Source organism: Drosophila persimilis, unplaced genomic scaffold (assembly GCF_003286085.1).
Source record: "Drosophila persimilis strain 14011-0111.01,24,50 unplaced genomic scaffold, DperRS2 tig00000622-arrow-arrow-pilon, whole genome shotgun sequence".
Taxonomy (NCBI): Eukaryota; Metazoa; Arthropoda; class Insecta; order Diptera; family Drosophilidae; genus Drosophila; species Drosophila persimilis.
Genome location: NW_020825326.1, coordinates 2,231,722 through 2,256,737, shown reverse-complemented (window position 1 = coordinate 2,256,737; position 25,016 = coordinate 2,231,722). Strand labels below are relative to the sequence as shown.

At 47.8% G+C, this 25,016-nt stretch overlaps 1 protein-coding gene across 2 annotated transcripts; it reads left to right on the top strand.

Annotated features, from left to right (window-relative positions):
• The first annotated feature begins 442 nt into the window (after window positions 1-442).
• Window positions 443-24,508, top strand: LOC6602616. 2 transcript variants are annotated; one of them, XM_026990839.1, is made up of 7 exons: window positions 443-561; window positions 4,285-4,636; window positions 10,396-10,477; window positions 13,943-14,112; window positions 14,186-14,467; window positions 20,403-20,910; window positions 21,002-24,508. In XM_026990839.1, exons 2-7 carry the CDS (start codon window positions 4,577-4,579, stop codon window positions 24,073-24,075), a joined length of 4,176 nt encoding a protein of 1,391 aa, XP_026846640.1. In that variant the 5' UTR covers window positions 443-561; window positions 4,285-4,576; the 3' UTR covers window positions 24,076-24,508. The 2 variants fall into 2 exon arrangements, with proteins under 2 accessions (XP_026846640.1, XP_026846639.1); XM_026990838.1 differs by lacking the exons at window positions 443-561; window positions 4,285-4,636; window positions 10,396-10,477; window positions 13,943-14,112; window positions 14,186-14,467 and adding an exon at window positions 19,517-19,533 and having other exon boundaries at window positions 21,002-24,507.
• The last annotated feature ends 508 nt before the right edge of the window (window positions 24,509-25,016 follow it).

The window sequence follows — 25,016 nt, the reverse complement described above, 5'->3', positions numbered from 1 at the left end:
TTTAACGAAAGAGGTCGGACACGATTGGTTAGACCGGAAGCGCTTCACCTTGAATAAACATACCTTGCCCGATACTGGTATTCGCATCATAGCTGCTGGCCAGCTTCCATTCGAAATGGCTCTCTCTCTCTAGTCTCTTTTCGGTTCTCTCTCGCTCTCTCTCTCTCTGTCTGTGTTACTTGAATGAATACCCAAGTGGCTGTGTGGCTGGCTAGCAGATGTACCGACCACAAAGCTGGGGCTTAGCTTTTGAATGCGAATGGGAAATACTGATCGCCGATCGGTGGGGCTCTGGCTGGGTCTGGGGCTGGAGCAGGGAGCGGCGGCTGAGCAGCGCGCGCGATCGCCAATTTTGCGGCGACAGACGGCAACGGAGCTATGGTTATGGCAGCAGGTAGATCAGTTGTGAATCTGGCACAGACGGACTACAACAAACCATTTGGCCTGGCCTGCTGCTCAAAGTGCTCTCGCGACGGGCGTACGCAAAAACGACAAAAAAACGCGCGCGCGACTCCTTCTAAGTACTATCTCTCTCTCTCTCTCTCTCGTCCTACCCTTTCGGTTAGTGTGTGTGTGACTGTGTTGCACTGTTATTAGTGTTATTGTTATTACTGTGTGATTAATGAACCGGGATAATCATCAAAAGATCACGCCCCACATCCCAAATAGCTCATCTATCGATGATCTATGGACTGAAAATCGATAGATGCATCCTTGATGGGCACCCATCCCTAGGAGCGTGCCTGTCTGCTTTTTTGGACACGCTTGTCTGCCCCATTAGCCATTTTTGCAACATCTGTTTGCCCAGATGCCCGTATCCATGCGTTCATGTGTCTTCTGGCTAATTGGATGGCTCTTTCCCTCTCTCTCTCTCTCTCTCTCTCTCTCTAAATGCCACGCTCAGCCTCGCTCTGTCCCCAACTCCATATGTGCGTTTGTTTGTTTTTCTTTTTTTTAAGTGTTCGATCTGTGATCTGCGAGAGAGATCATCTGATGAAGCCCATTGCCCAGTGCCTAGTGCCGACCTTGCCCGATCTCGCCCAGAACCGAGATTTCAGTAGATATGCATATATACAGTACATGTAAATTTCTAGACATATTCGGGGATATATGCACACAGTATAGCGAGTGATCGTGGTGTCCAATCGAATAAACTCAAATGCGATCGAATCGAAATCGATTCAACTTGACGATGACAATGACTCTTTCGCGATGTTAGTTTGTATCTTTATTTTGTGGCTTTCGCCGCGGTCGCCGTAAAATGTTTTGCATATGATTACAGTGAAGCCTTCGCTAACGAACACGTTTTAGCATCGCCTCGCCAGTTTTAGGCGATACTCTCTCCTTCATGAGGATACCATTTTCGAAGGCGAAAATTTTCTTCTGGTGGACAATCAAAAACAAAACTGAAAGATGGTCTTAACCTGGAACCAATATATTCAACAGAACATTGCGCTAAAGGAGCTTCTTAAGACAAATTATGCGGGCAAGCAACGTTATAAAAGAATATTTTCCTTCCGAGCTTAAACGTACCCTCTTCCTGACGGAACATTGTGCAAAACATTCTTGAAACTAGGAAAGGTGTCTTTTATCAAGTAACACATCTTGCAATCTTTGCATATAGTCGTACCAAACGGCGTACAATTGTACCATACGCGAACTATTCTTTCACCGTATTGACGCGCCCTTCATGAATCTGTCTGCATAAGTCATGAATCTGCATTCATATGTACGTAAATACATATGTACATATATACTATCGACTCATTTTCCCATTTATTAATTGTTTGGTCACTATTAATTCCTTCATTAGTCTAGAAATTCACAGCTCCTGGAGGACCATACTCATCTATTAATTTATTCATTGATCTGATCTATCCACTCATTCATCTAGCCATCTATCATATGTGCATATCGTATGAATGAATATTCATCTCTGCTTTCATGTACGAATACCAATCCACTCATTCAACATTTATTCGACGAATCATTTTAGGACTGTTACACTGTAGCGGGTATGACAAACTGTCAGTTCTACTTCATATGCCTTGTACGACGTTATGTTTGCCGCACATACACATACACATACACATACGTAAACACACACACACAGACAGGCAGAGACCGCCACAGATATAGCAGATCACAGTTCTATAATATATGGCAGATACTGGCTCTGTGTGGGCCGAAGAAAGAAAAAACGTTAAGTAAAAAACACGCAAATAATTCGCTCATTTCGTCATTTCGAGCAGCTATCAATATTTGATATATGTCGGAATATATGGGTTTCGATGTCTATACCCGAACATGTCTATATATTTGCTATACATACATACATGAGTACATATGTACATACATACGTATGGTTGTGCATATGCAAATCCATTTTGAGATCTACGTACATGTATGGCGCATGGTGTTTGCCATCGTAAAATCCTCTGATTTTGTAGATTTGTTGGCTTCAAACTGTTAGTGTGTCAACAATATTATTATGTTTTTATTTTCGTTGTTGCTTTTGCTTTAGTTGTTGTTGTGGCAAGAACGCTTGAACGTTTCATTAACTGGCGGGGGCGGGTGGTGGCGGCCGAAGGCGTTTCAAATGGTTTGGCCATCAGGCTTCAAAGCCAAAAACGAAAACTCATTTTGACCAAATGCGTTCGAAACTATGCGACGAAACAGCGAGTGGGCAGCACCACCAGTTCAAAGCAGTTCTTCGAGAGCAGCAATTATCTAAATGAGAAGTCAGTGAAGGAGGAGATACAGAAGAAGCAGATCTGCTGCTCACTCCGACAGGCAGAATAGTTCAAATCGAGTCCAAGGAAGAACACAATATGGCTCAAACAGGTACGGTTCCTGTAGCTTATACTTCCCATGAGAGGTATCCACAGAAATTGGGAGTAGAATATTACCTAATCGACAGAGCATTCACTGTAATCGGCTAGGATCCTTCTTTCAATAGCGATAGCATCTTCATCCAAATCCAAGCCATTGAAACAATCTGCAAAAAATGTTGATATTTTTTGAGGTTCGATTTGATCGATTTCAACATTTAAAATAAGTAATATCGTAAATATTATTCAGACATTTTAAAAATCAACATGGTCATTTAGTATTCCAGTGAGATTTCAAAATTTTGCAATGTCGTTGTCAACAAAAATGGTGGGTGGTAGATAATGCGCCAAATTTCAAGTGCACATTCTTTTTTATACTCGTACGATATTTACGGACAGCTTAGGGTGCATGGAGAGCAAAACGTACATATGTCTGACGGTGACTTACAAAAGCCGTTTTCCATACAACGTCATTTTGAAGGAGCATAATATAGCTATCCAAATAATTATTTATTATTAAGAAAGATTCTTTACTCTTAAATTTAGCAAATTATATTTGCAGGGTACATCGCATACATTTTTTAAATCAGTATATTTTACATTTGAAATACATACATAAGTACAAAAATTCTTGAGCTGATGATTTAAATTTGCTAATATATTTTATAAATATTTTATTTGTGGAGAAATAAATAACAAATAACTTTCAGTTTTGAGAACTCAAAACATCCGTAGTGCGATGGCATTGTTTAGGAATTTTGAATACTCTCACCAGACTATGATGTGTATGGCCTATATGTACATACATACATATGTATGTACATGCTGTACATACATACATATGTATGTACATGCTGTACATACATACATATGTATGTACATGCAGGGGATAGTTTAGCTTTTAACGAAAAAATACTCTGTGACATACGATCAATTTGATACTGATTAGCCAGGGAAATTTTTGCAGTTTCATTATAATAGTTTCTACAAAAATTTTGCTTACGATCATTTCGAAATATTAATGTACTGTTTAAACCCAAATAATATTTAATATTCGATAAGTAAGACAAGAAAAAAATGAATCGACATCTGTGAATAAATTAATTAAAAATCCATAGCCTTAATAGCTGGGTACCGTGATGGAGTGCAAGTTTAAAGGCTATCGATAGTTTATGATCATATAATTAAAATATCTTTCCATTGCGTTAAAAATTTAAAAAGCTAATTTGTATACATACTATGATATCAAAGACTATGCAATACCAAGAAAGTGCATGGGAGACCTTTGGTTTTGTTGGACATTTTCGGATCGAAAAGTACGTATTTTCTGCGCCGCAGAGAGAATAGTCCAAGAGAGAAGTGACGTACCAGTATCCCCAGCGCCACAAACAAGGAGCTTCGAACGACAATTGAAATGCAATTTTTCCTGATACAATATCTTGGTATTTTATAGGCTTTGATTATCTGCATCGGCACCGTGGTGCCATCTACACCATCTACAGACTCTTGGTGCATAAACTCCCTGCATACTTTCAGGCGCAAATTGGATTGAAACTTGACTAAGCACATTTGTAATCCAATGCAGCTGAGAAGCTTTCGTGCTACATCTCTTTGGCTACTTTATTGCGATTGATTTACAAGATAAAATCTTGCAATAAAAGCAAAAAAAATAAATAAACACAGACAAAAAAGAATCAAACAAAGCGTGGATCCAAGCTCCTGCTGGTGGTTGCTCCATTAAAGCTATGGCTCTGAGCAAGACCAGCAAATCGAAAGCTGGCGCCAAAGACGAGCAAAATGAACTGGTAAGTACCCTATACCTGTAACTACATCCCACCCCCTAACCCACCACACATACACATACACATGCACACGTACATACACGAACACACATATGCATTAAAATGTACATGTGTATCTATGCATGTACACCTCCACACACTTGGATACTTTGTGTAAGGTGGCAAAGGCAAAGCTCTCGCGTCGCGGGAAAAAAACAATGATTGGCGGCGGCGGCGGCGGCGGCTTGGGCCCAAAAACTTTTGAGTTCAGGTGTAACAAACTAACGGTGCAGCTTGCCGCCATACCCCAGTCGTATGCGCGCCATCGAAGCTCTCGCTCGTACTCGCACTCGCGCTTGCGCTCTCCTTCAGCAGCGCTCCGCCGCGCGATTGTTTACCGTCGGTTTTTGTTTTTTGATTTTCGGCGTTCGGTCTGAATTTTCTGCTGCTGTTCTTCTGTTTCTTTTGTTGCATTTTGTTGAGGGGCTGCGGTTCATTTAATAACGTTTAAATTCGAACTAAAAAAACACACAAGTGCCCCAGTGCAACATCTACTCGTATTTATTGCTATTTGTTTTTGCACAATTTGCGGTTTTTTTATACAACTTTTTTTTGCTAATTGTTACTGCTGCTGCCTCGGCCTGAATGGCAAAGGCAAAGTGCAAAGTGTGACAGCGCCAAAGAGTGTGTTCGCGTGTGCTGGTGCCCAGAGCGAACGGTGAGAAAAGTAGGAGACAGCAAACGAGAGAGGGAGGGAGAAAGAGAGAGAGCGGGAGAAGGTGTAATGTAATGTAATGGATGTTTTAAGAAGCACGCCAGGTGGTGTTCACACACAGATCTCTGAATCTGAATCTCCAGAAGGTGTCCCTATTTGTGTGCGAGGGACCAGGACCAGGACCAGGACAGAGCATCCACGCAATCAATGCCAGTGAGGAGGGATGGAATGAGGATCGCAGGTTCAACTGTGCGAGCGAATGTCGCATACGATGCTAGCTGCCAGCTCTATCTAGCGTACATGGCTCAGGCTTTAGTACGTGCAAAAAATTAATCATTAGCTCGAGTCTTGCACTCCTCACTCCTCTGGCTCTGACTATGGCTGCTCGCTTCGTTTCGTTTCGTTTAGTTTTTCTTTGCTTTGCTGTCGTGACATTTGGTGCTGTTTCTCTTACCTGCATATTTGCTGTACATTTATTTCGTACTACATTTTCTTCTCATTGGAGGCTAGATCGCTTCTATTTGCTGGTTACATCATCCCCCAGCATCACCATCCTCCTACTCACGAATCGATCGAGTAGTATACGCAATATGTTGGTACATCAAATTCCAATGCTCCTAGTTCCTATTGGAGAAGTATTGCAGCTCCACCACCGCCCCTCCCACACACCCTGGCGGCCATAAGGCGCAAATATTTTCCCACCATTAAAAAGTTCCAAGTCCGAAAGAAATAACAACGAAAAGGATGACTTGCTTTGGGAAGCCGTAGCGTTTGATACCCTTAAAAAGTCTTCATTCATACATATCTTCAATTACAGCTTGAGTAGCTTTTCCTACGAAATGACTTGTTTTTAGATCGATAACTATTATGTCAGCTGTGTACATCCAGATGCATGTGACTTATGCACACACACGCATGCATACATATGTATGTCTGTATGTATGTACAATGATTATATTGTGATGGAATCTAGGCGTTAAAGAGTTTTTATGCCAAGATCCAGTCAGATTTAGCTTCAAAAGTATTTATGTGAATAGTTTCAATGGATATAGACCGGAGTACGATGTTGGATATGGATGGAATACACTGTGCAGGTATGCATGTATGTATGTCTGTTCAGAATCTCTATACCCCGGTATAGGGTATCGAAACAGCAACAGCAACAGCAACAGCCATGAGAAACACACTCATGCAACAAATCATAGCCTGCACAAAAAGTGGACGACACCGTGCGGGCAGCAGGCGGGCTGACAAAGTGGTAGATCGTGGGGTGGGTGGGCGACGGGACAGGGAGGAGAGCCAGCACCCACAACTGTTGTTGTTGTTTCTATCCCTGTCTCTCTGTTCGCCGTTAGTTTGTGGTTAAGTGTGGCTGCCTTTTTGAAAGAGCTTCGACTGTTTTTGTTGTTATTGTTGTCCCACTCTTCTGCTCTTTTAACTTGTTTATTTGTTGTTTTTTGCTGCCCCTTTTATGGGGTAGTGAGTGGTGAAGGAGGGGAGTGTGGGTGGGGGCGGTCTGAACTATTTCTGATTTGTTTTCCCTCCCTTCTAAAAGGAAATTTTTTTGGCTGCGTCCACAATTCAATGTCTTTGTATGGCCAAAAGGCGTGAATTAGCTGCAACAACAATGGTGGAGGGGCTGAGGTCGGCGAGAGGCCTGTTTGGATACCTATTCGTCGTTGACCAGTGCGTGACTTGTGGGCTCGGCTCAAACTTTGTCTCAGCTTGAAGCATTCTCACATGAAGTTGTCGCTGCTGTTGCTGTTGCTGTTGCTGTCGCTGCTTTTGGGTCAAGTAAAAGGCACTGGCAGTGCGATTGCATTCGGAATTGTCAGATTTTGCCAAACTCTACAAAATCTCCAACTCTAGCTCAGCTACGCTCAGAGACCGGATACCTTCGGGAGCCGATGGTTTAGATACCCTTTCCTATAGAGACCATACGTTGCGTATAGAACTAGCCGAATTTCATCACTGCAATTAATTGAGTTTGGTGGTATTATAAAAGATAACTCCCACAAGCTCCTATCCATAGCAAACGATCGCTAAAAAATTTATATTTTTGGAAACTTGTAAAGATCAGGCCAGAAAAATTTGGCCTTAAGGAGTAAGTCAGGTTTTCTCGCACAGACTTGGATGAAAAACTTTTCAAGATTCAAAGAATCTCCATCCGACAGCTTTAATGAGCAAATCTTGTATAGAAACAGAACGGAGGATATCCCAACGCATCCTTAAGAATAAATCGTCCTTAAATGATCGGCAATGCTGCCCTTTTTGGGGGGCAAGCCCTTGGGGCAGAACGAGAATACCTTCTGCAAGGGTATAAAAGCTTACTGTGAGATTTGTTGACTCATAGCTGGGCGCGACCAGCTCCCAGCTCCCAACCCCACTGCCACTCCCACTCCCACTCCCACTCCCACTTCCACCTTCGAGCGGGGCTCGACAAAAGAGGAGCCAGCGCCTGATGCGGAGACAGAGCACAGAAGCTTCCTTCTCTCTTTTCTGTTCTCTGTCAATTGTTGTCGCTTTATCCATACCTATGCGGCAAATAAAACTAACGAAGCCAACAAAACCACCAACAACAGGTAGCTTTGACCGGAAACAATTACAAAAATGGCCAAATTGCAGTCACAATTAATTGTTGTTGTGTCGGTCTGACGTCAGTTTTGCGGCTTCAATGATCGCTTATTGATGGTCAAAGCCGGACCGGGCCGGGCCGGGCCGGGACGGTCCGAGCCGGGCCGGCCCCAGCACCGGTTTCGGAGCGTCCCAATGGAAGCCCAAATCGATCGCTAAAAACCGAAAATAGCAAATCAAGAAATCGGAAAAATACCCACCAACAATGGCACTCTTCAGATTTATTGTTCGTCTGCCTAATTATCAATTCAAGAATCGTTTTCGCACAACAGCAAATTAGTGGCAAGCTGTGGGAGAGGGAAGTCCGTCTCTGTGCCATGTCCATAGGAAGCCATTGAGTGTCTTGCGATCGGTGCAGAGCCAACAGACCAGCGATTGTCCAAAGTTGGGAAGCATTTGGATAGTTGGAAGCGATAATCTAGGTCATACTTAATGTAGTGTTACCTGAAGTGTTGACTGAAGACATCATATATGCACGTACATACATATGTAAATCGTATGATCTCATCGTAAGGATGGGGAATGTTTTGATTATTGGCTTTTTAAGAAACAGCCACATTGCTAGAGGAAGTGCACTGAGAGCTATTCGAATTGAGCAAAATGTAAGTTTTGATGAAGAGGAGTACATTCTGCAGCTCTAACAGATAGTTTTAGAAATCTTGGAAAATATCCAGAAAACAAATATTAAATTTTCTTTTAAAGAGGTGAAAACTAAGCGGGAGCTCATTTTTGTTTGATCTTCAGCACTATTGGTTCTTCTCAGCTCCTAGTTATTTTCGTTCTTGGCATTCTACTCTGGGATTTACCAGAAGCCATGGCTCACCCGAAGGAACTTGTCAGCTGAGAGTTAAGGTCCTCCGCGTGAAGCCTGCCCGTTATCCAATGAGATTAGTCAGTTCAATTTTCTGTCCACACAGGCTTTTGTCTCATATTTTTGCTTGCTACAGTCACAGGCCAGAGGTTCTCCTCTGGTTTTTGTGGCTCTACTCTGTAGCTACCTTTGACCGCACTTTGGGCATAGTTGAATCCAACTGAGATGAGTTTTGTTTTGTTTGAGTTTCCATTTGGATCTAACATTTCACCGCCTTGAACTCTGCTCTTTGGGAGCTGACGCGGTTCGGTTTCTGAGTTTCTCTGTTTCCATCCGCTAAGGAGGCTCCAGAGCAAGTACCAGTCCCAATCCCAGTTTCAATCCCAATCCCAGTCCCATTCCCAACCCCCAGATCCAATTATGGCCCTTGGCTTAATGAGCTCGTGGCACTCGCTCAGCTGCACATGGCCCGTTCGGGGGTTTACGCTTGGCGGGTTTAACGCCCACTGGGAATGACTGAAGCGGCAGAACTATCTGTAGCCCTTTCTAACAGCCTCTCTCTCTCTCTCTCTCTCTCGTTCCCTTTATCTCTCTAGCTATACATATATACATATGTATGGTATGTCCATAATTTATGGCTTAATTTTGTTCTCATTTCGCTTCGATTTGGCTCATAGTCGGAAAGTTTTGGTCACCTTTGAAGGCTGGAGCTGCAGCCGGGAGCCGCGCTCTGAGATGTTTTGGGTGGCCAATGAGAACCGGATCCGCTGGAGAGCAAGTGCACAAGCAATACTAATCGGGTGGCCACTGGCTGTGGCAAGGGCAGCAACTCGAGCTGAAGTCTCAGCTGGGACCAGAGCTGGCGCAGCACACGGGCAGGGACAGAGGCAGCAGCACGATTAGGAGCAGGAGCAGGAGCAGAAGCAGATGCAGATGTAGTCAGCAGAAAGCGCACAGCCACAGCCACCGCCAGATGATCGAATGGTGGTGATCCTCCTACTGTCGCCATGCACTTGCAGCCGCAGCAGCAGCAGCAGTCACGCCCACGTCCAAGCACAGGCACAGGCACCGCCCAAGCACGATCCTCCTCTCCCCCCGGATTCATCCGACCGCAGCAGCAATGAGTCCTCGTCGGCCTCCACGGGGGACACGGCCATCCCGGCCAGCTACCTCCAGCGCCAGCGCGAGCACCAGAGCCGGGAACAGCACCAGCAGCCGGCCCGTCTCCTCCGACCTAGTCATAGTCATAGCCATCAGCCAGCAGCACTGCCCGCCTTTGCCCAGGGAAGATGGGTGCCGGTTCGCCTGCAGACGGAACGGCAGCCGCAGCTGCAGCCCACAAATGCCGTGCCCAAGCCACCACGTTCCCATGGATACGGATGCGGACGCCAGGGAGACTTTTTGGCCTCGCATCCGTCACCTATCGCGCTTGTCCTTCGTGTCCAGGCCCAGGCCTTGCCAGGGCCACCGCTATCATTACTGCCCGCCGCCAGATACACTAACAGCACCACCACCACCACCAGTCCAACCACCAATCCAACTCCAACCACAGCTACAACCACCACCACTGACTACGTGCGTCACGTGACCCGCGTTAATTTCTACGACATTGATACTTCGCAGGTCGAATTCGAACCCAAAGATGACGAAGAGAGCAACGAGGCAGCGGCACCCAATTGCGATACAGAAGCTATAACCAAAGAAGGTAAGTAGGGGGCACATAACATACGGGGTTAAGGGGAATAATCTGGAGCTAGTTGCTGGAATATGTAAATGAGTTGAGTTTATCATAGGGGACATCCCTAATATCCTGTCGGTTCCTAGAGCTGGATACACACCGGATGCGTTCTATAGGGAATATTAGATCAACCAGATCATTAGTGGTGCAAAGACTGGCCAGACTCATTCTTGCTAAAAGGCCATGATCATGATATGATCTGGGGATCGTTCTGGTCGCGGTGATCTCAAGCCCAGTTCAATCAACCTTGCATAAGCCCATTCAATAAGATCAATGGGAATGATCGCGGGTGAGCCAATCAAGTGACATCATCGGGCTGTCGAAACCTTTCCAAGCATCAACCGACCAGCAATCAAGAAGAGGCCCGAGCGTGAGATCACAGCTGGAGAGAGGGACAGACTGAGACGAGATCTGAATAGTCGTAGATCTCCTTGCATTGTCCATCGATTACTCACTTGGCTATCGATTGTACGAAGCTCACTTCGAATGCAGGCCGCGCGAGTGACTGAATCAGCAGGGAAGAAACTCAATCAGATCGATCTCTGATCAACCTTTCGCACATTAAAAATGCGACGGGGAGTCCCCAGAAAATCGGACACCTATGGGGGGACACCTATGAAAATGAATGTGGATTCATGAAAGAGAAATCCCTTATGGATGCGATGCGATGCGATGAGATCCATTCCCATATTCATAATGCAGCTAATCCCAAATTCCTTTCGCTCCCTACTTTCCCAGTTGCAGCCCTCCGGGGCGCCACTTGCGGAAATTATAGAAAGTCTTGATTTAATTATGTGATTAACATAACACAAAGGCGCTACTGCCAGCAGAGGCAGTGGCTCCAACAGCAACTGCAACTGCAACTGCAACTGCAACTGCAACAATCAGTCGATTACTGGCAGCAATCTGAAAAATGTATGAGCCGAGCAGAAAGAGTGAAAAACGTGTAAAAATTAGAAATAACAAGCAGTCAACAGCAAAATGCAAATGCATGGAAAAGCGGGCAGAGGAAAACCCCACTCAACGTCTTGACAAGACTACATAAGACTGGCAACCGAGCCCACAAAAGTGATCCGGCGAAAAGGCACAGCTTCGCAGATTTCCCACGTTAGCAAATCATTAAAAATCAACTGCAAGGCAGCCTGACAAGCGCCCGACGACATTTGGCCATATGCAAACGGAGATGGTTGAAAAAATTATGGAAAAATTACAATAATTGGTGCACCACTCAAAACACCTCCTCCTCCTCCTCTTCCTCTTCCTCCTCCCCGTCCTCCTTTCAGTCGTCTTTGTCCTCCCGCCGACTGCTGTTGAATCGAGTTCCTCCTAACAAGTGCTGCGCTGCAAAGGAGAAGGAGTGGAACAGATGAAAATCGAGATTGGGAGGAAATCGGTTGACAGAAACCGTTGGCCTGGCCATAATCGATACCACAATTAGTCCAAATGTGTGCAGCAGATCAGCAGATCGGCGGATCAGCGGGGAGCCCAAGATGTAATGCAATCTTTGGCTATGGCCAAATCGATGGCAGAAATCGAGGCTTGTTAAGTGGGCGTGGCCATGCAACATAAATTAACATTAGCGTCAGCCCAAGCGCAATCGATCGAATCGAATCGGCTTGGATCGAACAATGAAAACGAAACTGAGAATGCTATTGCAGCCGATACACCTCAACCGTCTCCGCCACCGCCGCCACCCCTGCCTATGCCTTAACCTGCTGCACCACAACCACCTCCTGCTCCTCTTGCTCCTCCTTCCCTTCCCTTTGTTTGCTTAATTGTGATTGCCGTAGTTGTTGCTGGCAAAGTTGTTGCTATTTATGAAGTGCCTGCCCGACTGCTCAGGGGGATGGGGATGGGGAATGGGAAGGGGAAGGCAGAGAAGCAGCAGTTGCAACAATGCGGATATATGTATATGTACAAGTGATAAAGATAAACAGTCTGGTCAGGCAAATATACGAACAATAGACTGCCGGGGCTAAGGGACGGGGCAGGGGCCTTGCCACAGTAAAACCTATGGCATGACGAGGCTTAGGTCTAACGACAGATACATAGACTGCTTGCAATTGTAGAAAAAATACGTACCTAATCTCCCAAATTATCCAGTAGGTAATGAGAACCATTGCTGTAATGAAATATAATTCCATAAGTCGGATCGAAAGCAACCCATAACCTAGGTCGTTCCATCAATAAATCTGAATACAAGAATCTTTTTCGGAAAGAACAGTTGAACAGATGATATTTGTAATAAGAGTACGCTTTATCATAATGTGCACTAAACGTGCATTTACAGAATAGTTTTTAACATTTAAAACACATCTCTTCCCAGATGTTTCACACGGTATTCCTGGATAAATGCTTACGAGGTTCTCTTGCCATAGAATTTAATATTATACTTAAAAAAACCTAGAAATTAATATTAAGGAAAACCCTTCATGGGTCATTTTCTATAGTGCTTTATTTAGGAAATTGCCCAGCTTTCCTGTAGTTCAGCTCGGGCCTCCCTCTGTAGGCAGTCTTGACTGCGCCTAGTTCGATCGACTGCCCAGCGGATGGGCGATTGCGGGCTCGAATTTGAAGCGAGTCGCGAGACTGACGCCGGACTCCCCCCTTAGACGCCAGACAACGAGACGTCTCGTTTCGGTTTCTGCTGCTGCTGCTGCTGCTGCGAATGCAGATAGATTATATAAGCGACCTTTAATGGTCCAGCGATTTCAATGCAGTCAGAGACGGAGCTGGGGACAGAGAGCCCCAGACGCTGTCGATGCAAAAAAGCGAAGAAAACCTCTGCTCCGTTTTCATTCAGATGCAACAAAAAAAAGAGCAGAAATCTGTGCTTTGCCAGTTGTCGGATGTCCGTGCTCGAAGAGAGCTTAGGCTCTTGGCCAGCTCTTGGCCCACCTCTGAGTGCAGGTTGCCCAACACAGGCACACACCGAGTACAGTTAGGCAGAGATCGGAGTCGGACTCTGAGACTGAGACTGAGACTGAGACTGCGGCTGTGGCTGGGTCTGGGACCAGATAGACCAACTTGGACTTGGTTACGTAATTGGGCGAGCAACTCAAACGCGGCAACAGATCGCTGAAGCGATTCAGTCTCAGTGCCCTGCCCCTCCCCTCCGCCCGTTTCTTTTGTTAGAAGTGGCAAGTCCAAAATGGGCTTTATCCACATGCAAATGAGGCATCTTGGAGTCGTGGCTGGTATGTTGCAATCCCAGCCTAAAAAAGAACTGGAATTGACCAACCAAAGTCCTTTGTGCGGTTTAATTAAATTGGAGAAAAGCTCCAGGGAAAAGCTTCCTTTGAGCTTGGTCTGAGCATCGGCTGCAAAAGCTTTGTCTACAGCAGAGCCGAGCTCAAGTGGAGCTTTCTGTAGTCTTCTTTTGGGAGCGGCTCGAAATTCGTAAAGCTCTAATCAAACTTCCGTTCATTGCAGAGGAGTGGATAACGAAGCGGAAGACAGAGCTAACCACGACCAGACAGATCGAGACGAGAGTGAAAAGGCAGGTGAAGCTGCAGGATGGCAAAGTCATCGAGGACTCTGGCCCCATTGTGTCAACGAACACCACCGAGGACACTGACAAACAGGAGACGGAAACAACTGAGGTGAGTCCACTGGTGTCACCCATCAATCCGGTTTCTGTATTGATGGTTTCCGATGATGGTTCCTTGCTCGCAGAAACGCGATTTGGACCTGCCCGATGATCTGGATGGGAACGCCCAGCTGATCGATGTGGCAGCCCTGCAGGCTAGCGCCGTGAGCGAGTCGCAGCTGACCCAGCTGCAGGAGGCCTTCGGGCCGGACAGCGGGTCCGGTGGTAAGCTGGTGAAGCGCATGGTCCCACGTCCCGTGGATGGGCTGGTGCGGCAGGTGGACGATAAGCGGGTAATATCGCACGAGGAGATCAAGGACTACCACGAGACGGAGGATATTCGGCACCTGGGTGACTTTACGGATCAGGTGAGTCCCAATCCCGTGACAGCGAGGTACATACATATAGTCTCAAAACTTACGTTTGCTAAAGAATATGAGCGGACAGCACTAGATTCCGGTTCGCAGAGATGCAGACAGAAGACAGGAGCGGTTTAGCCGCCTGTCAGGTCCATGCACACACACAGACTTCAATGGAAGTGTGTCTGTTAGTGTGTAATCGGAGACAGGAGAGTGCGGACAAGCAAAACCGAATATTGGCGTAAATAACTGAAAATCAATTCGGCGTGAAAAGCCACAATGTAGACGGACAGCAGCGACGCCAGCAGCGGCAGCGCCATTGGTCAGTTGCGTTGAGTTTTTTGTATACCCTTGGAGGTTATGACTTAGACCAGATGTATGCAACGCATCGATTAAACATATGTACATATATTCATGATCAGCATTAACAACCGATTCGGTACACCACGTAAATACTACGCCAAATCGCCAAAAGCGGATTCTAGATTGTATAATACAGCTGGCACAAGAGCCAGATAACTGCACCGAGTATGCTCTATCACGCCGCCAAAATCTTCAGTTTCTATCACGAAACGCATCGATCACACCTCATAAAATTTGCGAGTATGTGATCAGGTGTTACCCAAAACTGATCACTCGTTGCTGCTCTCTGATAGAAACGCTCTCTTTACGAGGGTATGAAAAGTCCGACTCCCGAAGCTAGACTTCCTTTTCTTGCTGCTTCTTCTTATTTGTTCGGTCGCTGCCACTACCTGCGCTGATATCTCTGCTTCTGCTTCTGCTTCTGCTTCTGCCTCTGCTGTTGCTGTTGTTGTTGTTGTGGCTGCTTTTAAGCTCATTCGAAAGTTATTGGTGTTGTTGCTGCTGCCTGCTGGCTGCTGGCTGCATCTCAAAAGCAACTCAAGCTGCGGGCCGTTCGCTGCCGCTGCTGCTGTCAGATCAGTCGCCGCCGAGCGAGCGCCAAGACAACTCGTTTTGCATTTAGCGCGTTCGATTCGGCTTTGCAGTGCCGTCGTGTATCTCTCTGTCTTTGCATTTGGTTTACAGTTTCTGTCTTTGCTTTCGCTACCAAAAGCTCGAGCGTTGGATAGACGTATTCCCCATTGGACCTAACATCTGGCTGTGTTGTTGTAGGTGTGTGTATTTTTTTTGTTTACAACGGCGCTGCTCTGTGATTTCGTTAGTTACTCTCTCTTCCTCTCTCGTGCTCTCTCGCTTCACAATTCTCCTAATCGCGGACTCTCTCTGGTGGGAGGTGTGTGTGTGTGTGTTTGTGTCTTAATTTAACTGTTAATGCGTGGGTCCACCTATGGCAGATGGTTCCAACAGATTAGAGCAGCGCCAATTGAGTGCGAAGTGACCAAAAAAGCGGAAGGAGGAGCAGAAAAAGGGAGATCACTGAAAGAAGGCGCAGCATAGCAGCATATAGACGACGAAAAAGGAGCAGCAAACAAGCCCAACCACAATTGGCATAATTCTCAAATGTGCGATATACGGTAACCCCATCTCCACCACGCCTACTCTAACCGTACCCCCAATAAGAAGAGACTCTTAGACTCTATAGCTCTTGACCAGATCTGGAGCTAATGCCAACCTAACCGGTAGTTGGCAATTAACCAAACCAAAAAGGTATTGCCATTGAAGCTGCACGGAAAGAAAAAGGTTGAAATTTGAAAAAGATCGTGGTTCCCGTATCTTTTATGTGTGTCTTCAAGGTGATACATAATTCACCTGTACATATGGACAATTGTATGTATGTACATACAGATATCTAAATATTGATGAATATCCACGGTTAATATTGTCACTAATAAATGTTATACCTTTTAACATATGTACATATGTATATCTAAGTGATATACTACTATTTGAAAAGGGAATATGTTTAAATCTGGTTATCTGATAATACCCATCCCGAAATATCAATCTTTGATTTTCAGTGTATTGATGATTCCTCTTGTTGTGGTCGTTAATGTTACAAGAGGCAGTGAAAGACAGAGAGGGAGAAAACTGAAGAGAGAGAGAGAGAGAGAGGGAGAGGGAGAGGCAGAGTACACTCTTTGCGTTCGGGCTAGGGCAGCTGGTCTGCTGAGCTGCGCAGACCTGTTCTGAGCCAGGTTTAATCAATAGCTGGAGAGGAGTCTCCTGCTTGGATTCTAGGCGTGTCTGAGGAAGGTCCATGAACCTAACCACACATATACATCCAAGTACCCACACAGACACATATACACAGATTGAGATATAAACACAAAGCAGAATGGGGGGCTGTGGGGAGTAGACCTGAGACGATTGCAGTGGGCATTAAATTCGTCCATGCCACAACATTCACAGAAGTCTGCTGGCAAGAGAGACCCCACTAAAAAGTGTTTGGAATTTGAATTTTCATTTCTTGTATTTTTCAGTACTTCTTTGCATCTGTGTTTGTTTCTGTGTGTGTGTCTGTGTGTGTGTGTGTGTGGGTACTTGGCTAGCTGTAGCCCAAACCGAAACCCGTTTCGAGTCAGTCTAGGTGCCCACATGCTAAACCAAACCAAACCGATCCAGCCCCAACAACTCTAATCAGCAAATGACAATCAGCAGCTGGGGCAACGGCTGTGGCAGCGACAGGGACTGGGACTGGGACTGGGACTGGGGCAGGAAAAGGGGCCGAGGGGGCAACAACTTCACGCAACGGAAACTATAACCAGACCCAGAGCAGACCCCACTCAGTCCTCTAGAGCAGCCCAAGTCTGGACTCCCAGACTCGTTCCCAAGTCGAGCTTCGACTTGGACTCGCAACGGGGCGTTTAACTAAGTACACACATACCCAGCTGCTTGCCGCGCAGGGAGGCAAGCATTTCCGAACCTATAAATTATATGTATGTACATATGTACATGAATATGTATAGCCATATCTGAAGATCCATCTGCCTGGTCTTCAGATATGGTTCTGAAACCCAATGAAGTACTATTCTTCCCAGTAAAACAATTTTCGGGATCTATGCTACAGAACATAATAAACACATATGTATGTACGTACAAATAATATATATGCCGCACATATCCCGCCAAAAGCCAAATTTAGTTTTTTTCAAGCAATAAGGAGTGTCCTGTCTGGGAGCTGATCTCTAATTTTATAGGAGATTCAATGCGGGGAGGATGTACGGGTATACACCAGAATCGGAGCTTGATAATTTTTCCAATAATCCAAACAACAAAATCCATCTGCAAGGGTATCTGGTCCGTCCACTATTGGCTGCCCACTGCCCACCGCCCGTCACCCAGCTTTGGGTGTACTTCTGACTCTGGCTCTGTCTCCAGCTCCAGCTCCAGCTCGAGCTCAAGCACCAGCCCCGAACCTCATCATCGACTTGGCTATGATTATCATATGGAGCGGGCTGGCGCGTTGGCGTTGGCCGCACACTAACTGAATTACAATAATAATAATCGATCGCGAGCTCCGTGAGGTTGAGCAACTCCCAAGGCAAACTGGTCTTGGTCTTGGTCGGTGAGCCCAGCTCCAGCTCCAGCGCCAGCTCCAGCACTCCGACCGAGCCACCCCTTCGGCTCCCCTTTTAAAATCTGCTCATTTCTCTTTTTATTTCGTATTTTTTGTTTTAGTTTGTTGCGATTTTGTGTCTTTCATTCGGCTTTGTTTTTTCGACGGTTCGGTTTCGGCCAGGCCACTTGGCATGCCAGGCAACATGGCCAGCAGTCCATTTGAATATTGGTATGTGTGTGGGTATCGGTATGGGTATGGGTATGGGTATGGGTATGGGTACATGCAAGAGAAGTATGTATGTATCTACTTATGGAGCCCTGTCACAGTCCCCGCTGAGTGGACCCCGTGCCCATTACCACTGCCCCTATGGCCCAGCAGGTCCAACTCTTTTCGTTGGAATTCAGTTTGAGATTCGGCCAAGTTAAGTCAAGTCGAAGATAAATCACAGTCATGAAAGAAGAGGGGATACACTCGAACAGGGCATACCCTCTACCCTCTAGTGTGACAGCTGCAGTTGGAAGGGTTTCCAAAAGCACTTCCTGAGAAGCACTCGAATTTGATCACTCAGCATCTGGAAATCCCTATACATTTTCAGATTTAACCTTGTGCAAAACAGTAAGCTCTCCCTTGAAGGAATATGCCCACATTCAGTGTGTTGCCCATTGGGTTACGGTATTTTTGGTCAATGACAAACCGCTTGACAATGCTATAAAAAGACTAGAGGGGCAAAGTCTGTCTTCGCTTCGAAGTCTGCGTCAGCGTCAGCGTCAACGTCATCGATTGATATTAATCATCGATTGGTGCGCCAACACCAACGACAACGACAACAGCTCTTTACCATCTCTATAGATCAGATTCCCCTTCTCTGGCTTTGCTTCGTTGATCAATCAATGAAGCTAGCAGCGCCGTAAGCCAACAGACACCGTCGCACACATTTGCGATAGTATGCATACAGTAGAGTTCAAAATAATAGGAGCTGGATGACGCCCCAAAATATTCTGCGCATTCACTGGGTTTAAAATAAAGAATTTGTCACGATTCCAAGGTTTGATACTTGCCTAATGTCATTTTTCCGAAAACTCAGTAATTTAAACATAATTTTTATTAAATATTACCCAAATCCGACCGCTTTCACATACATATAGGGCAATCAAGAGCTCTGGTCGGAAGAATTTACATTTTTTCTTGGCTGCCTCGAATATTTTGAGGCTTAAGATTAATGCAAATTTTCTTCAACTGGAACCTGCATTTTCTTGGGCTTTAATCAGTGAATCAGCGATTATGCATTGTGCACTGTGCATTTACAGATGGACATATGGCATATGGATGGCAAATTTCGTTTGCCATCGAACGCTCAATGGGTTGAAAAGCGAACAAAAAAGGCCCCAGAGGCGAATCGCATCACGGAGGGGAGCGGATGCTGTATATGCAGGGGCAGGGGCATAGACAACGGCTGAGGGGTGGGATGAGTGGGGGCTGACTGACCATCAAGTTTCAGACTGAAAGCAAAACCAGCAACAAAACACTTTCTACGCGCGTTACCGTTAAACAAGGTCGACGACAACAAAAACTACAACCAGTTGTGGATCCACAGGTAGGTAGGTGGGGGGGGATCGGGGTATGGGGATAGGAAGGGGTCGGACAAAGCGATCTCTTCTGCGGTTCGGAGATGGCCAGCGCTGGTCACCCAGGCGTGCCTTTTGCTTGTCATCTATTCCAGCGATGCGATCCCATCCGACCTTGAGATGTCTATGCCTAAGTTTTTCCTTCTTTAGTCTGCCCATACCACCCCACCCTTCTCTTTGTTTTCTTCTTCGACTGCTGTTTCTTCTTCTGTTTATAGCATTTCAGAAGGTATTATCATGGTTATTATATTGCCCGTATTATTGCAACGCACATAAATTAGTACTTAGGTTACTCGCATGTATTCTTTAGAAGCCTTAAAGCAATCCGATTGAGCTGACGTTGACTTTGACCCCGTGAACGGACCTACCAAATCTGACATCTGACGTCTGATCATACGATCTTATCGTACGAGTACCAATGCTGATCCTTACGATTACGGGCAGCTATACGTAGATCCATCCAGGGGTATCTGAATCTTCGGTCATCGTTGCCATGTCGCTTGTACACACACGTATTCGAGCTGGCTTTGCATTCTTGACTTTTACCGCTAACCCAATGACGTTGCCCCATCCAAGCTTGAAGCTTGAAGAAGTAAATGGATTTTCCGCTGCTCCTCCGACTCTGTCTTGCTCTGAATACGAAAGCCAGCTGAAACCCAGCTGGGAGCTAGGACGGGCTGTGTGTGTGCAGTCACTGCATCGCTGGAGAAGTGATGCAACGCTTAGAGGGAAGGGGGCTGGGTACTGGGGACTGGGGACTGGGGATGAGCAGATGAGCTACTGCACTAGAATGTGGCATACTAAGCGAAAGTTTTTTGGCTTCTTTATTCCATGGCAGACCTACGTGAAGGCAGTACGCGAGGGAGCCGAGGATCTTGAAGCCGTGCTCTGCTCGCCGGAGAGCCAACGTCAGCTGGTGCCACTGGGGCCGCAGGTGGTCGCCAATCGGAGTAAGTCGCGCAAGACCATCGACTCGGAGGACACGCAAAAACGGTGTCTGGCCCAGGAGGACGGGACGCTGGTGACCGAGAGCAAGCGGACCACCGAACACGAGCTCATACTCGACGACGAGCTGCCCGAGAGGGATGAACGGGGCCTGCGGTTCGGACTGGAGCAGGAGCAGGTGACAACGACGGCGGCAAATCAACGATACTTCCGCCAGCGCGACGAGCAGCATGTGGATGTGCTAGCCAACGGCAAGTTGCTGTCCACCGAGATGCGCTACGCGGCCGAGACGACCCAGATGGACAAGGACGGTCCCGGTGAATTGGAGCGACCTGGTGACTGGGACAGCCTCTCGGACCGCATGCGCAAGCTGCGGCGCTCCCAGCAGCAGCAGCAGAAGGGTGAGTACAGTCCGGCCCCGGTCCAGATAAATCTCCGCTCCTCTCTCCCAAAGCCAAGCTAATCCCTGTGGTGCTTCCGCTTCCCTTCCAGAGGTGGCCCTGCTGGCCGATCGCAAAGATGCTCTGACCAAGCGGCCGCTCGACTTTGACCGCGAGGAGGAGACCCGCAAGGGCGAGACGATGAAGTGGCTGGAGTCGCACTTTGGCAGCGAGTCCACTGCCTCCAACGACTCGCGTGACGACGAGGCCGAAGCCGAAGTGGAGCCCACCAAGAAGAGCTACTTCAATGTGACCATCAAGTCGCAGAGCCAGCCGGCGGCTCATGTGCATGCTCATGGCCATTCCCAGTCGCAGCTGACCACCCAGCATCCACATCATCCTCCCCAGCATCACGCCCATCACCCGCAGACCCTGCCCCGCAGTGCAGAGAGGGAGAGGGAGCGGGAGCGGGAACGAGATCGGGAACGTTTGCCTCCCGCCATGGCGGTCCCAGCAACCACACTCGAGCGTAAGCCAGCGAACCAGAGTGGGGCAGGACGCTCCAAGTACTTTCAGGGCATATCCAATTGGTCGGAGCGCAAGGAGGCGGGACCACTGGTAAATCACTTCTCGTCGCAGGCCTTCCGCGAGGACCTCCAGGAGACAATACGGCGCAACGGGCTCAAGAAGAAGATAAGCGGCCCCACTTCCAGCCAGGGATCGGGACTGGGAACGACTGCCCATGCACCGGACAGCCTGGCCAAGGACAGCTATGTGAGCCGAGAGGATATCCTGCAGCAGAAGCGCCAGAGCCTCTCATCGCAATTCCTGGCCCGCTCCATGCGCGGCTCTCACGATGCCCTCGACGACTTGGAGGCCATACCCGGCCCGGGACCAGCGCCAGTGCCGCCACGACCCGAAGAGCCGTCGCACAAGCGAGTGGCGTATGGACATCGCCACAACAACAGCAATCCGGTCAATGGAATTGCCCCCGCTGCGGTAAACGGTCGCGGGAAGAGCTACGAGCCCGCTGCCCCAACGCCGCCCCTAACGTCTCTGGCTTCCATGGAGTTTTCCGGCAGCAGCAGCAACCTGGGCCTGGCTCGGCCCACAGTACCGCAGCGTCGACGTGCCATCGAGAAAAAGCTGGGCGAGCACAGCCATGCCCACGTCCATGTGCCCGTCAAGGCGACCGCACCCCAGCCATCGCTGGAGCCACCGCCAGACTATTCGCCGCCACCTCGCAGCCGCAGCCGCTCCTCGTCACCGCAGGTTGACTACCTGATGACGCGGCCGCCCCGGGAGGTACCCACAAGCACGATGACCCTTAGCCGGAAGCAGCAGCAGCGCACACGCTTCGCCCCAACGTCCAACTACCCGCCAGCATTGGGAGGGGGCGCGGGCGTGAGCACAGGTACTCTCCGTCCGGGGGCCACATCTGCCTCCACCTCAAATCTGTCTGCGGTCAGTGGCAGCGCCGGAGGCGGAGGCGGCCTTAGCAAGCCCAGCCGGATGGGCCAAGTCATAGGGAACTCGCTGCGCAAGCTGGTCAGCAAGATCCGTTCGGCCAGCGCCGAGCGGAAGTTCCGCATGAAATCCGCCTCCAGCAAGTCCCGCGAGCAGTCGCCCAGCCAAGGTCACGGCGGAGGCGGTGGCGCCCCTGGTGGACCGGGTGCTGGGGTGACTACCTATCAGCAGTACAATGTTATAGATGGCCACATCGGGGGCGGGCACCGTCACAGCAGCAACGATTCAGAGGACTCGGCAAGCGACATTCAGCACCGAAGGGAGCGCGATAGAGACAGAGAACGTGAACGTGAACGGGAGAGGGAAAGAGATCGCGAACGGGAGCGAGAGCCTCTGAAGCCCGAGACGCAATCCACGCTAGCCATATCAACGCAGTCGGGACGACAGACCTTCAAGCGAGCCGAGTCCGCAGATCCCCAGCTGCAGCACCTGGAGCAAACGATCAGTCCGCGTCAACGGTACTACCTGGGCGAGGATCCCTACTCCAGCACCCTCTACGGGAAGGAGAACATCTATGAACGACGCCCGCGCCAGCGCTACGACCAGCGCGTGGAGGAACGAGCAGATCGAGAGCGGGACCGGGACCGGGACCGGGAGGACGACTATTACGAGTCGCGGGCTCCGCCGCCTGTCACCTCGTCACATACCCTGGGACGCTACCAGAAGCACGGACAGCGCTTTAGCGGTTCCACGCCCAATCTCCACCAGCAGCAGCAGGACTACCGATCGGCTCAGACGTTGCCCCGCAAAATGCACGAACACCGCTACAGCCTAGAGAAGCCCCTACCGCCCCACGGTCGTTCTACTTCTACCTATGTCACGGCCCCCCCGGCACCGACTTCACTGCAGCAACAGCACCAGCATCATCAGCAGCCGCATCCCCAGCAACGTGGAGTGAGCCAGGTCCAGGCAATGCCGCAGGGTCCGGCAAAGCCTGCGCGCACCTATGCCAAGGTCTTGAACCGCAGCAAGAGCTTCAATGTGCACGGCATGAACGGTAGCAATGATCCTAGTCCCATCTACATAGAAAAGCTGACCAGGAACAACTACAGCGGCGGAGTAGCCGGAGGTGGCAACAGTAACTACAGCAATGGCTATCAACTGAGGCAGGAACAGGGGCTTGGCCAGAGCCAGAACTACAAGTCCAATCCGCATTTGTTCTCCGGGAAAGACAACTCGTTGAAGAGCGGCCTCAAGAGTCCTTCCATTGTCAATCTGATCAGTCGCAGTCAGAAGGATCTGACCAAGATAGCCACTGGCAACGAGGACGACCCGGACCTGCCATATCAGGAGGATAAGAAGCAGATGTACTTGCGTGGCCTGCACCAGCAGGCGCCAGATCTCTATCGGGTAATCCACGGCGATGAGGACTACGGTCCGCGCAGCCCCTCCACCAATGGCCACAAGTATCCGCTGCAGCCCAAGTACTCGCTGGATTCGCGGTCGCCGCCGTCCGTCGAGCTCAACAAGGACACGGCGAGCATCGTGCGTCGCAGCAGCGAGGTGGACTCCAAGCACCAGCACCAGCACCAGCACCAGCAACATGTCCACACACATCACCAGCATCTGCAGCATCCACAGCAGCAACAGCCGCATCTGCGACGGGGTTCCGGGGCGACCATCATAGAGCTACGTAATACTGCCGGCCATCGAAAGTGATTTGCCATCGCTCTCTCTCTCTCTCTGTCTCTCTCCCTCGATAACCACTTCTCGTATGCCGTATGGTCGAACACAGCCACACACAGTATGCCAATGTATGTCTCTGTCTCTGTCTAACTATTTGCTGTCTCGCTATTTGCTCGCTAACAAATGCCCGGCCTTGGCTTTAGTTTTATTTGACAAGCAGCAAATCAAAATAAAAGGCCAAACTTAATGGATGATCAGAAATCGAACGAAATCGCTACCATTCCTGCTGTCCTGCCACGCCTCTTCTAATCGTAATCTACAATATGTTGATTATAATAATACCTAAATTTAAATGCAATATCTATAATATTTCGATTAAATTTTTTGTTTTTTTTTTATACTAATCTTAACGTTTGTTGTATAGATACCGTTGTATGGATAAACTAACTAAAATAACTAATATTAATTCGATATTATTGTACATGTTTGATTAATAAACAAATTCAAATTAAAATAAAAAATACAAATACAAATAAAGTGCCAAAACAAACAAAGTCCTGATCCCGAAAGTGGCTTTCGATTCTTCTGGCTGGACATAGCAACGTGATTGAAGAGCTATCTCTAACAAGACCATTGATTGTGCGCCTTTTAATTTTCACTTTATTCGCTTTCACACTGTGACCGTGATCTATAGCTAAATCACAATCTTCATTTACAGTTGGCGCCTGAAAGCATGCTGGAAAATGTGTTAAGCACAACACAAGGAACTAATATCCAAAACTTGTTTGTTCTTATACCCGCTACTCGAAGAGTGTAGGGGTATATTAGATTTGTGGCGGAAGTGGATGTGTGTAACACCCATAAGGAAGTATATACATATATTCTCGATCAGCATCGTCTTTCCGTCCCGATGATAGCCTAGATCTCTAAGACTCTAAGAGCTAAAGCAACCGAATTTTGTATCTAGACTCCTG